Source organism: Gopherus flavomarginatus, chromosome 1, assembly GCF_025201925.1.
Source record: "Gopherus flavomarginatus isolate rGopFla2 chromosome 1, rGopFla2.mat.asm, whole genome shotgun sequence".
Lineage (NCBI taxonomy): Eukaryota > Metazoa > Chordata > Testudines > Testudinidae > Gopherus > Gopherus flavomarginatus.
This window is the reverse complement of record NC_066617.1, coordinates 13,428,722-13,441,033: the sequence shown is the minus strand read 5'-3', so window position 1 is coordinate 13,441,033 and position 12,312 is coordinate 13,428,722. Positions and strand designations below refer to the sequence as shown.

General features: G+C 42.3%; 1 protein-coding gene across 6 annotated transcripts in view; it reads right to left on the bottom strand.

Moving 5' to 3' along the window:
- Nucleotides 1-4,652: 4,652 nt before the first annotated feature.
- GATA3 (GATA binding protein 3) overlaps nt 4,653-12,312 on the bottom strand; it is a 34,349-nt gene continuing 26,689 nt past the window's right edge. For 5 of the 6 annotated variants that reach the window (XM_050936933.1, XM_050936932.1, XM_050936935.1 and 2 more), the window contains exon 6: nt 4,653-7,398. In XM_050936933.1, coding sequence (XP_050792890.1) covers nt 7,114-7,398 — 285 coding nt within the window. In that variant the 3' untranslated portion in view covers nt 4,653-7,113. The remainder of the gene's footprint in view (nt 7,399-12,312) is intronic. The other variant, XM_050936937.1, reaches the window with a different exon arrangement.

The window sequence follows — 12,312 nt, the reverse complement described above, 5'->3', positions numbered from 1 at the left end:
GGCTCTGGTGGAGCATCCGCAGGCACGCCTGCAGTAGGTCCACCAGAGCCGTGGGACCAGCGGATCGTCTGCGGGAACGCCTGTGGGAGGTCCACCAGAGTCGCGGGACCGGTGAGCCGTCCCTGCGCCTAGGGTACCAAAAACTTTCGCGCCGCTCCTGCTAGAGATAACGAAGTTAGTTCAATCAGGGAGGATGAGGCCCTGTTCTAGCAGCTGAGGTGTGAAAACCAAGGGAGGAGAAATTGGTTTTGTAGTTGGCAAGCCATTCACAGTCTTTGTTTAATCCTGAGCTGATGGTGTCAAATTTGCAGATGAACTGAAACTCAGCAGTTTCTCTTTGAAGTCTGGTCCTGAAGTTTTTTTGCTGCAGGATAGCCATCTTAAAGTCTGCTATAGTGTGGCCAGGGAAATTGAAGTGTTCTCCTACAGGTTTTGTATATTGCCATTCCTAATATCTGATTTCTCTTGCTTTCTTCTTTCAGTTGGCCTGGAAAGCAGGCATTCATGCAGTATTTTAGCACCTCTGGATTCAGCTGCAACCCAGAAGAACAACAGGCAGAGTGAAAATGTGAAATAATGGGATAAATAACAGTTGACCAGATGTTTTTTCACCTCAGAAAATATTTGACTCAAGCATTAGGCCAAAGCCTGTGAGAGATTCTTATTTTATAGAAAGCAGTTCAACACTGTCTAGTTGCTATCCTGAAGGCTATGCGCAAAGCCCCCAAAATTTAAACTGAAAACGCACAGCATAGGCATATAATATAGAGTGGGCCAAAATGTGTCCAGGAAGCCCTATTGACTTCAATGGAGTTGCAATGGAATTATGTGGGCTATTCTTGTATAGATATGTTGTGTGTGTGTTTGTGTGTACAGCTAGTTTTAATACACACAGAGAGCACGTATAGGCCCTCGGTTACCCTTTCTGTGTGCGTATGTGTATTTACACACACAATATTTCCTTCTCTGATGGTGGATGCACTCTCCATATATATTAAAGACCAAAAAAATGCTTTAAAATAACATTATTAAGGTTAAAAGTCAAGCCCTCAACAGATAGGAAATACCAGAATTACAGTTGTCTGTGGAACCTTAATTCAGCCCCTTTGTGCATTAATATACAGTATTCAATTACATGATCATTCACCATTTTTTCCCCTGCCTCATTCAGTGCACAGGATGGAAAGTGCTCAGTATAATGAGAAGTTATTCAATATGTTGTTGTATTATAGAATCATAGAACTGGAAGGGACCTCAAGAGGTCCTCTCGTCCAGTCCCCTGCACTTGTGGCAGGACTAATTATCTAGATCATCCCTGACAGGTGTTTGTCTAACCTGCTCTTAAAAATCTCCACTGATGGAGATTCCATAACCTCCCTAGGCAATTTAGTCCAGTGCTTAACCACCCTGACAGTCAGGAACTTTTTCCTAATGTCCAACCTAAACCTCCTTTGCTGCAATATAAGCCCATTGCTTCTTGTCCTAGCCTCAGAGGTTAAGAAAACCAATTCTTCCTTCTCCTCCTTGTAACATACTTGAAAACTGTTATCATGTCCCCTCTCAGTCTTCTCTTTTCCAGACTAAACAAACCCAATTATTTCAACCTTCCCTCATGTTTTCTAGACCTTGAATCGTTTTTGTTGCTCTTCTCTGGACTCTCTCCAATTTGTCCAAATTCTTCCTGAAATTTGGCATCCAGAACTGGACACAATACTCCAGTTGAGGCTTAATCAGCATGGAGTAGAGCGGAAGAATTACTTCTCTTGTCTTGTTTACAACACTCCTGCTAATCCTCATTGTTTAGTGTAGGGCCCCATCCTTTATTTACTGCATGCTTTTTAAACCCCACTCTGAAGATAGAATTATTCAGTTCTTCCTGGGTGTTTCCATGGCACACATCACTGTAGTATCTGAGTGCTTCACAAACATTAACTCCCTGCGAGATGAGGGGGTGGTATTATTCCCATTTTACAGATGGGGAGCAGAGGCACAGAAAGTTTAAGGTCAAAAGTATGCACTAATTTTGGGTGCCCCAGTTGAGGTGCCCAGGACCTGATTTTATAGAGTATTCAGCATTACATAGCAATTTATATATTCAAAGCATGGCTCACATTGACTTCAGCTGCAGTTGTGAGCACTCAGCACTTCTGCAGATCAGACCCCAGGGTCTCAGGTTGGGCATCCAGAAAATGAGGAACATACAATTAGTGACCACCTGTGAAAAGTCTCCTTGAAGTGACTTGCCCAATATCACATAGGAGCTCAGTGGCAAGAGGCAGGGATACAGTCTCGAGGGGTGCATTCAATTGTCCTAACCATGAGACCATTCTTTCTCTCCCTGCAATCCCCCATCTCATTCAGTGTAACCAGAATGTTTTGCTGAGGTCCTGGCTGCACTTTTCCTCCTGCTGATCCATTCAGACCCCATCCACGGCCCCACAAAGTCCTGGGAGTCTCCTTGACAACCTCCTCCTGGCTCAGGTCAAGATGGCCATCCATCACTTTAGGAGGAAGAAGCTGGGTGGGGGTGTTGGGGCCTATTTCCGGTCCCTTGTCCACTCACGTGTCTGGGCAGAGTCCTACAGACTCTCTGGATGCCTTTGAGGAGACATGGGCACTGTCCAGGATTCTCTGCTTAGTGTCCCCCTCTGACTTCCTCATTTTTAACCTTTGACCTCACTCCCGATCCTGTTTTTTCATTTATTGTCCCCAGAAATCAGTGATAGCCTGGATCTAGCAGTTCCTCCCCTTAGCTGAGGGGTCAGGCCTTTAGTTTTGGACAGATCTAGACCTGCTTGTCCCCAGATTTACAAATAGCGCACACCTTCCAGCATCAGCAACAAATAAGATAGGAGTCCACAGACAACAGGTTTGTTCTCTACACCACCTTGATTTATCCCAAGAACAAGTCTCTCCTGTGCATTGATTGTAGATGGGGTCTTGTGGGAAAAAATAGTGTCTTGTCATGTAATTAAAGACTGTATCACAAGCATACACAAAAGTGGAGCAAATTAAGGCTGCAACTTTAATTCTGGCATTTCCCAACCTGGCTTTGCATCTTTAAAATTGTTCTTTTATCATAGCTTGATCACACATACACACACACACGAACGGACTAATCCAACATTACTAAAGGCAACAAGAGTTTTGCCTCTGATCTGAATACGAGTCGAAGCGGGTCAATAAAGCACGTACTGTCAGAGATGATACTATCACCCTTTACCATTACTCAAAGCCACCACTGGGCTTTGGGCCAGGCCCTAAGTAAAACAAAACAATAAATGTAGCATCAAACCCAGAAGTCATTATTCATGCAAAGCTCCTGAGTTTTGTCTGAATAAGGACTGAGGGATTTGAACCTCCATAATACCTTCCATGATGAGTCTTAAGCAATATGTTTTTACAAATAGAATAGTAAACTGGAGAAAAAGGATCTCTACTCTCTGACACACACAAATGATTTCTCATGTACCTGGTAGATCTGCTGTGTTATTTCAAAAATGAAGCAAGGCAGATTCAAAATTCAGAAGAGATCAGTTTTACTTAGAAATATTGTACCAATAGATCGGTTGACAGCTCTTGGCCTATTTTCATGTATCAGACTAGCTTTGGTATTGCCTTCTTACCTGTGTAATAGAAAAGAAAACCTAAGATGGATAAACTCTAGCATATGTATTCTAGAGAACAGAACATTTCATCACTATGCAGAATAAAGATAGTGGGTGAGATCTTGGCCCCGGTGGAGTCAATGGCAAAACTCCCATTGACTTCAATGAGATCAGGATTTTACCCACTATCTATACCCATACCCAATGTTTTTAACATGGTACATGTAATGCTAAAGCATCCAACCTTTCAAGCCTTGACTTCAGTTTGAGTTCCAAGCAAAGAGTGCTTGTGGGATCAGACCTCAAATGACAATATGTTCAAGAAAGAATTGCATCCAACATTTTATTACAGTTCCATTAGATCGATAGAGAATGTCAGTGAAGTGGTACAGGATGCAAGTCACAAGCAGAATTTTTCTCCCTGTTCCTCGTGAAAGACTTTTGGTGGTAAGGCCTGATCCAGCTTCCATAAAAGACAATGGAAAGACACCAACTGAGTAGGCATTAGTGAAAGAGTCTTAAATCCACATTCTGATCTCATTTAGAATGGTGTCAGTCAGATCAGAGTCAATACCTTAGTCTTTACCTCCAATCCGTTGATGAGTCAAAGGAGGGAAAGGTTGAAGTGTTATGAATTTTTAAAAAGGCAAAAAAATCTCAAGCTTAATATTGCCAAAGATGATGACTTCCTTTTATTAGTCAGACTAATTGAGACTAGCTTTATCATTAGCAGATGATTAATTAGGAGCCAATGAGATCTCTATTTGCACCACAGTAATCCTCCACTCCATTTTATTTCAACATTTAGTCTTTATGTTTTAAATATTCATTGAGAAAGCAGATGATTAACATAGATTTGTTTTGATTTTATGTTTACACGTCTTTATCAACAGCATAAAAGGGAACCAGCCAGTGTTACAAAATCGTTACTGTGTGTGCCATATACATCCCGGTCATTCCTCAGTTGTGATGTAGACTTATTTCAGCTATATTTATTTGGAAGCAGGGGGAGGAAGATGCTAAACAAAGACAAAACAACAAATCTAAGTCTTCTTTGGCCCACTTTATTTTCATCTTGAACGTTACCCACAGGAACCGTGGACCCAGTCCTGCAACCCTTTGCTCACATGAGAAATTCCTACTCTTGTGAGTAAGCCCACTGAAGTCAATGAACTTGCACCTGTTGCCCTGGGTATAGTCATGTACCCAGTGCAACACATCTATGAAATGTTCCCAGATCAGAATGGCCACTTTGCATTGGAGTAAATGGTTACACACAATTCAGAGCAACGGTGAAGCAAGCCCAATGGGTTTAATTCTCATCTCATGTACATTGGTGTAAATCTTACTCTGCGTTCAGACCAGTATCATTGAGAGCACAGTTTGGTCCAATGGGACTACTTGAATGAGTAAACATTATTCATGTAAGTGGCTGCGAGATGGGGCTTCCTCTTTGTAGGTAAAAGGAATTCAGTTGTTGTATTGGCCTCATATGTTGCCATCCTCAGGGTACAATAATCAATTTGCAAGTCATCTTTGTTGAGAGTTGAATATTATTTTTGTTTAATGACAGCTATGAGGTCTACAAGCCTGACAGTGTTACCAACCCTTGCCATTGTATCACAAGTCTCAGGATGTTCGATGCTTTTCTTAAAGCCTCACTTCCTGGAGTCATGTGATTATGTAAAATTTCAACTTTCTTTTTAAAGTTTCCAGCCCTCATCTTTGTGGAGAAACACTACAAAAACATGAACCCTAAAGACTCAAACACCAGAAAGCAAGTTAAAAGACACCCAAACGTATTTATTCATTTTAAGTCTCAATATTTTCAAGTTCATCTCCTGAATTTTGGGGGCCTGGCTCATGATTTTTGATGGCTAGGGGTTGGCAATATAGAGTTCATCATCATCCTTTGTATACTGTTAAGATTCCTGCTTCTGCAATAAGATCCATCTACTTCTCTGAGGCTCAGCAGGAATGCAGGCTCTGTCCACGCAGAGCTCACTCTAGGATCTAGACTTTAGACTGTAAAAAATGTTTCACTGCATACGGAAGTGCTTTAGGGCAGCAATCACTAGCACAGAACATGAGGAAAGCTTATTACCATACAGGATTTTTTCCAAAGGTCTCGAGGCCTTTTTTTAAAGGCCTAAAGCAGAGTTAGGTACCTCTCTGCTAGCGGTACCTTTGAAAACCTCCCCACTAAATTTCTCATTGTACATTTGTTATCGTAGTTAGCACAGGGCTTGAATCTGCAACCTCAGCAGCATAAGCTTCTAAAGCATAAGTGAAAGGAATGATTCGTCTAGCTGGGAGCTGCAGCAGATTCATATGGTTTGCAAATGAGGGGATCTGTAACAGACACTGAACAGTGGGTCACTCTAACATGCACTTCATTTATTTTATTTTATTTTTAAACCACCGCAAACATTGCACTGGCCGTCCAAAGGAGCTGAAAAAGATACACATCACCCATACCCAGGAAAGCTATTTAATAAATATCATCAAAACAAAAATGAAAAGAATCCCCCTCCACACACCGCCAAGCACAAAATGCCTGTAAGTCAACAGAATTTAATCTAGTTTATTCTCAAAAAAAAAAAAAAAAGAGGGAAAAAATATGAAAACAAAACAAAACCAAAAAAATAAAATAAAAACAGGTCTTAACACTAGCAGTAAATAAATTTATACAACCATTCAGTCTGTATTATAGGATGAAATAAATCTACATCTTTCTTAATTTGGTGCTTTGAATTATACATACAAACAACAATTACAGGAACTTGTTCACAATGCATATAGGCCTGAAGAATGGCTATCTGAAAACCCTCATTGGCAATATCCATATGTTAACACTGATTGCCCCAAAACCATTATTACTTCCTATGTAGAAGGCCTGGTGCCTTGAATGAATGATCTGCCTACAGCTTTTAGTTAGTTAGTTAGTTAGTTAATGCATCAAACAACTTGAGCCAGCCAGAGAGAGAGAGAGAGAGCGAGGACGTGACTGGCAGTTTGTCCATTCGTTCATTTGACCTGGTTCTTCTCAGTCGGCATTTTTATTCTCCTCCCCATCTGCCTTTAGAAAAATTTTCCTCTGAGTCCTTCATGCCTGTCTTTACAGCTTACCCAGATGCAATAAAGTCTTCCTCAAATGTACAGTATTCCTTACAATATAAGTTATATGCAATGTTCAGCTTTTTTTTTTCACAGCACTAGAGACCCTGTTAAATAGGGAAGATGAGTCTGAATGGCTTATTCACAGATGGAGTCCAGATTCAGAGGTTGAGAATACAGACACCATAGTGAGTTCCTTTTAAAAGTGGCAAACATCACTTTTTTTTTCCTTTTTTTTTTTCTTTTATGCCTTCAAATAACATTTTTTTTTAAATTTTTATCCATTTGTTTTGGGCTTCAAATGGATAACCGCACGCCTGCAAAAATGCAAGTATATAAAGTAAATCTCATTTTGAGACCGTAAGCATTCAGCAGGGGGAGTCTGTCTCTAACCCATGGCAGTGACCATGCTGGAAGGATGATGAGGTCCGAAAGAGAGGCTGGATGGCGGGTGCATCGGTGTCGGCGTAGTCAGCATGTGGCTAGAGTGACTAAAAGGTGAAATGTGGCTGATGGAGGACATGTGTCTGGAGAGGGCGGCGGGGTTAAAGGAGCTGCTCTTGGGGAAATCTTCCAGGCTGTCATGGACCTTTTTGCACTTTTTGGATTTGCTAGACATTTTTCGGTTTCTGGTCTGAATTCCTTCTTTCTTCATAGTCAGGGGTCTGTTAATCTAAACAAAAATCAATTATTTTTTTATTGTTTTTTTTGCTGCTGTCCCTCCTCCCCACATCACCACGGAACTCATCACCGACACATCATTAAGACTTTGGAAACAGCCAACCAAATTCCAGATCTGAACGAGTCTTTTGGGGGCATGTGCAAAAAAAAGCTGGTAGGGTTTCACGGTTGCCAAGATTAATGTATGTAACTTCCAGTGACCAAAAGGTTTAGGTTACCATGTTCCAGGACACTAGGTAACTGGAGTGCATCTGCAAAACGAGCTAGGGAGTATCAACTCATATAGCCCTTAAAGGCACTATCTCAACCCTCAAGGCCTCTTGTTAAGGCAAATTTAAAATCATTAAAGCTAATATCCAGTGAAATAATTAAATCTCAATCTTGTCTACAAAGGAGCTAAAATACTCTTGTCACCATCATAGAACTGAGAAAATAATGCAAAACATGAGCAAAAAGTATTATTGGTATTTTTTTTAAAACAAATTTGCTTTCGACATGCTTACTCCTTTTTGTGTGTTCCTTTTCTGCAGACATTTCCTTGATCTGAGTTTTATTGGCAGGAAGCAAATTTAAAATTCACACACACAAATATTTGCAGAAAACCCAAACATTACATTCTCATGCATGAATATTTGCACCAGAAGTGAAATTCGCACATCCAATCAGGGAAGAGAAACAATACCATGTGACTTATCAAACCAACCACAACTAAGCGCAAGAAGGAAAGGTTGAATATCTAATTCTCACAGGCTGAAATTCATCTCTATTCAGAGGCCAGTATCAGACACATGTCCCACTTAAGTCCCACTTACGGTTTAAGGGCTTAGCTCGGACTTAAGTGATGCAAAGGCCTTTTCCTGACTTCTCTGCACAGGGATGAATTTCACCCACAGCAAACTATGCTCCATCCAGAGAGTTCAACAAAACCCTCAAAATATTAACCAGGTCACTTTGAATATTACTATTAATAGTATATTTGAGGGAATCACAATCAGCTGGTGGATATCATGCCAGCGGGAAAAGAGGCTAAATATATCTGATAAATTATCCATTGCAAATTATTCTCTCACCTCTAGCAAATGATGACAAATAAAGGTGCAAAAATATCATTCCTGCACCACTGTGACCATTATTTATGACTAAACCTTCTTGTTTGCAGGCTATCGCATGGTGCTCCCCACCATAGCATATGAGTTATTAATTAATGTATGCAATAGTCCACTCAGGTAGGGCAAGTATTATCTCCATTCTATAGAGGGGGATCTGAGGCCCAGATCAGCCAGGAAGCCTATGGAAAAGCCAGGAAAAGGACCATGCTTACATGGGTCCCAGTTTAGCACCTTTAACTACAAGACCAGCCTGCTTCTCAATTGCCTTTTGTAACTCAGAGGACTGGAACCTCTGAGAGATGAAGCTTTTCACCTACAGAATGCTGGCTCAAATCCAGCCCAGGTCAGTAGTAATCAAAAGTTGCTATCATCCGAGTCTGTTTGATGGCCTATTTCAAATGAGTCTGTGGTGTCACCCCCAGTTCCTAGCGGAGAAGCATTCCCATTAGATTGCTAATGAGGCTGCCAATTGAAAATGGAGAGGCCTGGGACTGAACAAGCACAGAATGTGAGCTACCCATTTAGTTCTAAGGACACTCAGGTTTGAAGGGTATTGGGGACAGTTTGCACCATTCCTGACCACACCGTACGTGTTCGGTAGATATACAGACCACTGCCGTCAAGGTGGTCAGTTCTGCACTTTCCACCAACACTGGGTGGGGGACACTAGAACATGTGGCCCCATTTCTCCCAGCAGAGTGCGTACTTGTGAGTTCCTTGCGGCAAGATCATATGCAATATGCGCCATGTGCAAGCGCTATACACAGGTGCCCTCGGTGACCCGGCAAGAGAGAACCGAGGCTGAATTTTGCTGTGATCCCAGTGGCAGGATAGAAAGAGATTTTGGTTTTCCACTGACTTTAAAATGTAGTTGCAGTATAATTAAAAGGTCACCCATAGGAACTGAACCCACGGATCTTTCTCTGTTTCCACTGCACATAAACATGAGGTTAGGACACGGCTCCCTTTTCAACAAAATTACCTCTGCAGAAAAAGCTAAACACATGCTAAATAAGAGATTATTTCGAGTAGCATAATAACAGAAATGGGCCAAACACATGTACATGAAAAACATTCATTTCAGATGGATCCCATTAATAATGGGCAGGCCTGCAAGGAAATATGTTCTCTGCTTTAATTCTGTTCTTGGGACACACTGTTCTGCTGGCCTGTAGCTTTCACCTATTGCGAAATAAGGGTCAGAACTTGCACCTTTTGAAGTCAGTGGCAGCTCACACATTTAAAAGGGTGCATGCTTGAGCTCTGTGAGCCCGATCCTGTGAGATGCAGAGGGCCTCCTGCAGGGTGCTGAGCATCCTCCACTCCCTTTGAAGTCAATCAGGCCTAATCCTACTTCTAGGGAATATTGCATGTAAGTTCAGTGCGGCAAGATTGGCCCCAAAAGCCCCAAATTCAATACATCAAACAGATAGAATAGTCAGAGATGACCCATGCCTGCCCATAGTGGGAGGGCAAAGTGAGGGCGGACAGCTTCAGCACTGTTACTGAGCATGCTCAGTCCATGTGAGCATGCTCAGTACAAGCCAAGCAGCAAACCTGGGGGGTGGGAGGGTGCTGTGACTCTGCATGCTCCCCTCCCCGCACCTCAACCCCCACCTCCCCGCGTCACCTCTGGTCAGTCTTATATATTATAGGTCTGATCTTGCTCAGACTGAAGACAGTGGGATTTTTGCCATTGACTTCAATGGTGCTCTGTGGCTGCAGCAGATTTAGTCATTATAATGTTCAGTTCATCTCTAGGAGTCCCGGTATCTGAGAAAGCACTTGAGGATCCCAGAAGGCTCCCTATAAATGTGTAATATTAGTAATTATTAATATGATTATTAATGGGTCCTATTAAAGTCAATAGGACATTTGCCAGTGACTTCAACAGAAACAGGAGTGAGTCTCAAGACTATTATTACTAACATCCTCCAGGCAATTGGGTTTGCTTTACCAGCAGGAATCTAGTGGGACACTAAAAATAAATTAGCATAACCAGGAGGGTCAGGGAATAGCATCAATATTATTCCCTTGCTGTATTAGCCAGGACGCAGCCCTGCCGTCATGCCAGCCATGCAATTGGTCTCATTGAGAGTTTTCCCTACAGGTCATTTGCAGGAGTGGGCTCTAAACAGACAACAGTTTAAAGGTCTGAATGAAACTCATTAATAAAAACACGAAAATGCAAGAACAATAAAAAACGTATTCCATATATTTGATCCATTATATTCTGTGACTATTCCTCAGAGTGCCCACACTAAAAGATGTTAAATGCTTCTTTGGAGGGACAGAGGGCCTTAAATTCATATTGATCACCACAGCTTACTAGAGACTCATAGCACCGGTTAAGAATGGACTTATCTGATGAGACCCAGAGACGTACAGACTTCTGTCTCACCACTCACTGGAAACTAGTGCTGGTTTCAAAACGCACATGGCCAGATCCTCAGCCTGTGCAAACTGGTGTTCCTACATCAACTTCAGTGATGTCCCTTTGCAGCACATGAGGATCTCTACACTTTCTTATAAATATATTTGCCTCTAGAGGAAGCCTGCCCACCTGCCATAACTGGCCCCCTCTGTAGCAAAGCATTGACTGAAGGATTAGTCTGGTGCTATTCACAAGACAGTTAACACAATCTTATCCATCCTGCCTCCCAGAAAGACCAAAGGAGGTGGCCTCCGCTTGAAGGCAACTCAACAAAACTCCAAATGCTTTACAGCACATCATGGAAATCAGTCACCACACAGGATGCTGCCTTCCTGCCCTCTTCCTCACCACACTCCCAGGTATCTGCTTTCACAGCCTGCCTTTTCCCACCTATGTTCCCTCTGCTTTGGTTTCTTTGCTGGTATTCACTTATCTCCCTAACCTCCACAACACGCTAGGACCTTTGCAGTCAGAGGCTCTTACATTGTCTGAGCAGGAGAAAGGTGTTAATAAATAAAACCTTGATCTTCCACCTTGCAGTCAAAGATCTTTAGATCTGGGGGGGGGCGGGTATTTTCAAGTGAAAAGCAGTGCTGGGAGTTGCTACCTTCCCTTTCCCATCAGGGCTAAAGATAGAGCTGCAACTGGACATCATCCACGAGGAAAGAGGATCTTATTCATTAACAGCCAGTTTTGAAACTTTTGCTGATCACTATCTTACTCCACCAGCAGTCCCATTTAAGCCAATGGATCCACTGAGAGCAAGATGCCACTCGACTTGAGTAGAGGGTATCCGAATCTGGCCCATGTACTATAGCCACCACCTGGGTTGTTGTTGTCACCAGCTGAAGATGTTTTTAAAGAATGTGAAAGTGGTTCTAATCTGCTCAGCATGAGTGATGTGCCCCATGTCACAAATTTCACAGCTGAATCTGAACTTCCCCAAAATTTGGATCTGGTGGGGATGGCAGGGGCTGGATCAGGTCCACAACATACAGAATACATAGTCATAAAAAAATGAAGGGGGGAGTGAACCAGCAAAAGCCAGACAGGTTTGGATAGGAACCCGAGTGTTCAGATACACGTGACTGAACTGGAAACTTTGCAAGAATGAATTCTCTCCTGAGATCCCTGCTACTTTCTGATCTCTCTTGGACTGGAAATACCATGGGACCGTTCAGTGCTTTCACTCCAGATTCCTGGAGCCAGCTGCCATCGGAGGCAATGGAAGAAGGTGGTGCCCTTCATTCACTCCTTGAGACCAAATGAGGGTGGAGATACGTGAAAATGAAGATGAAAGGGGAAAGTTCACCAAACTTTGTTCCATGCTGAATAAGTGGGGCATGGCTAGGCTTCGGCAAAG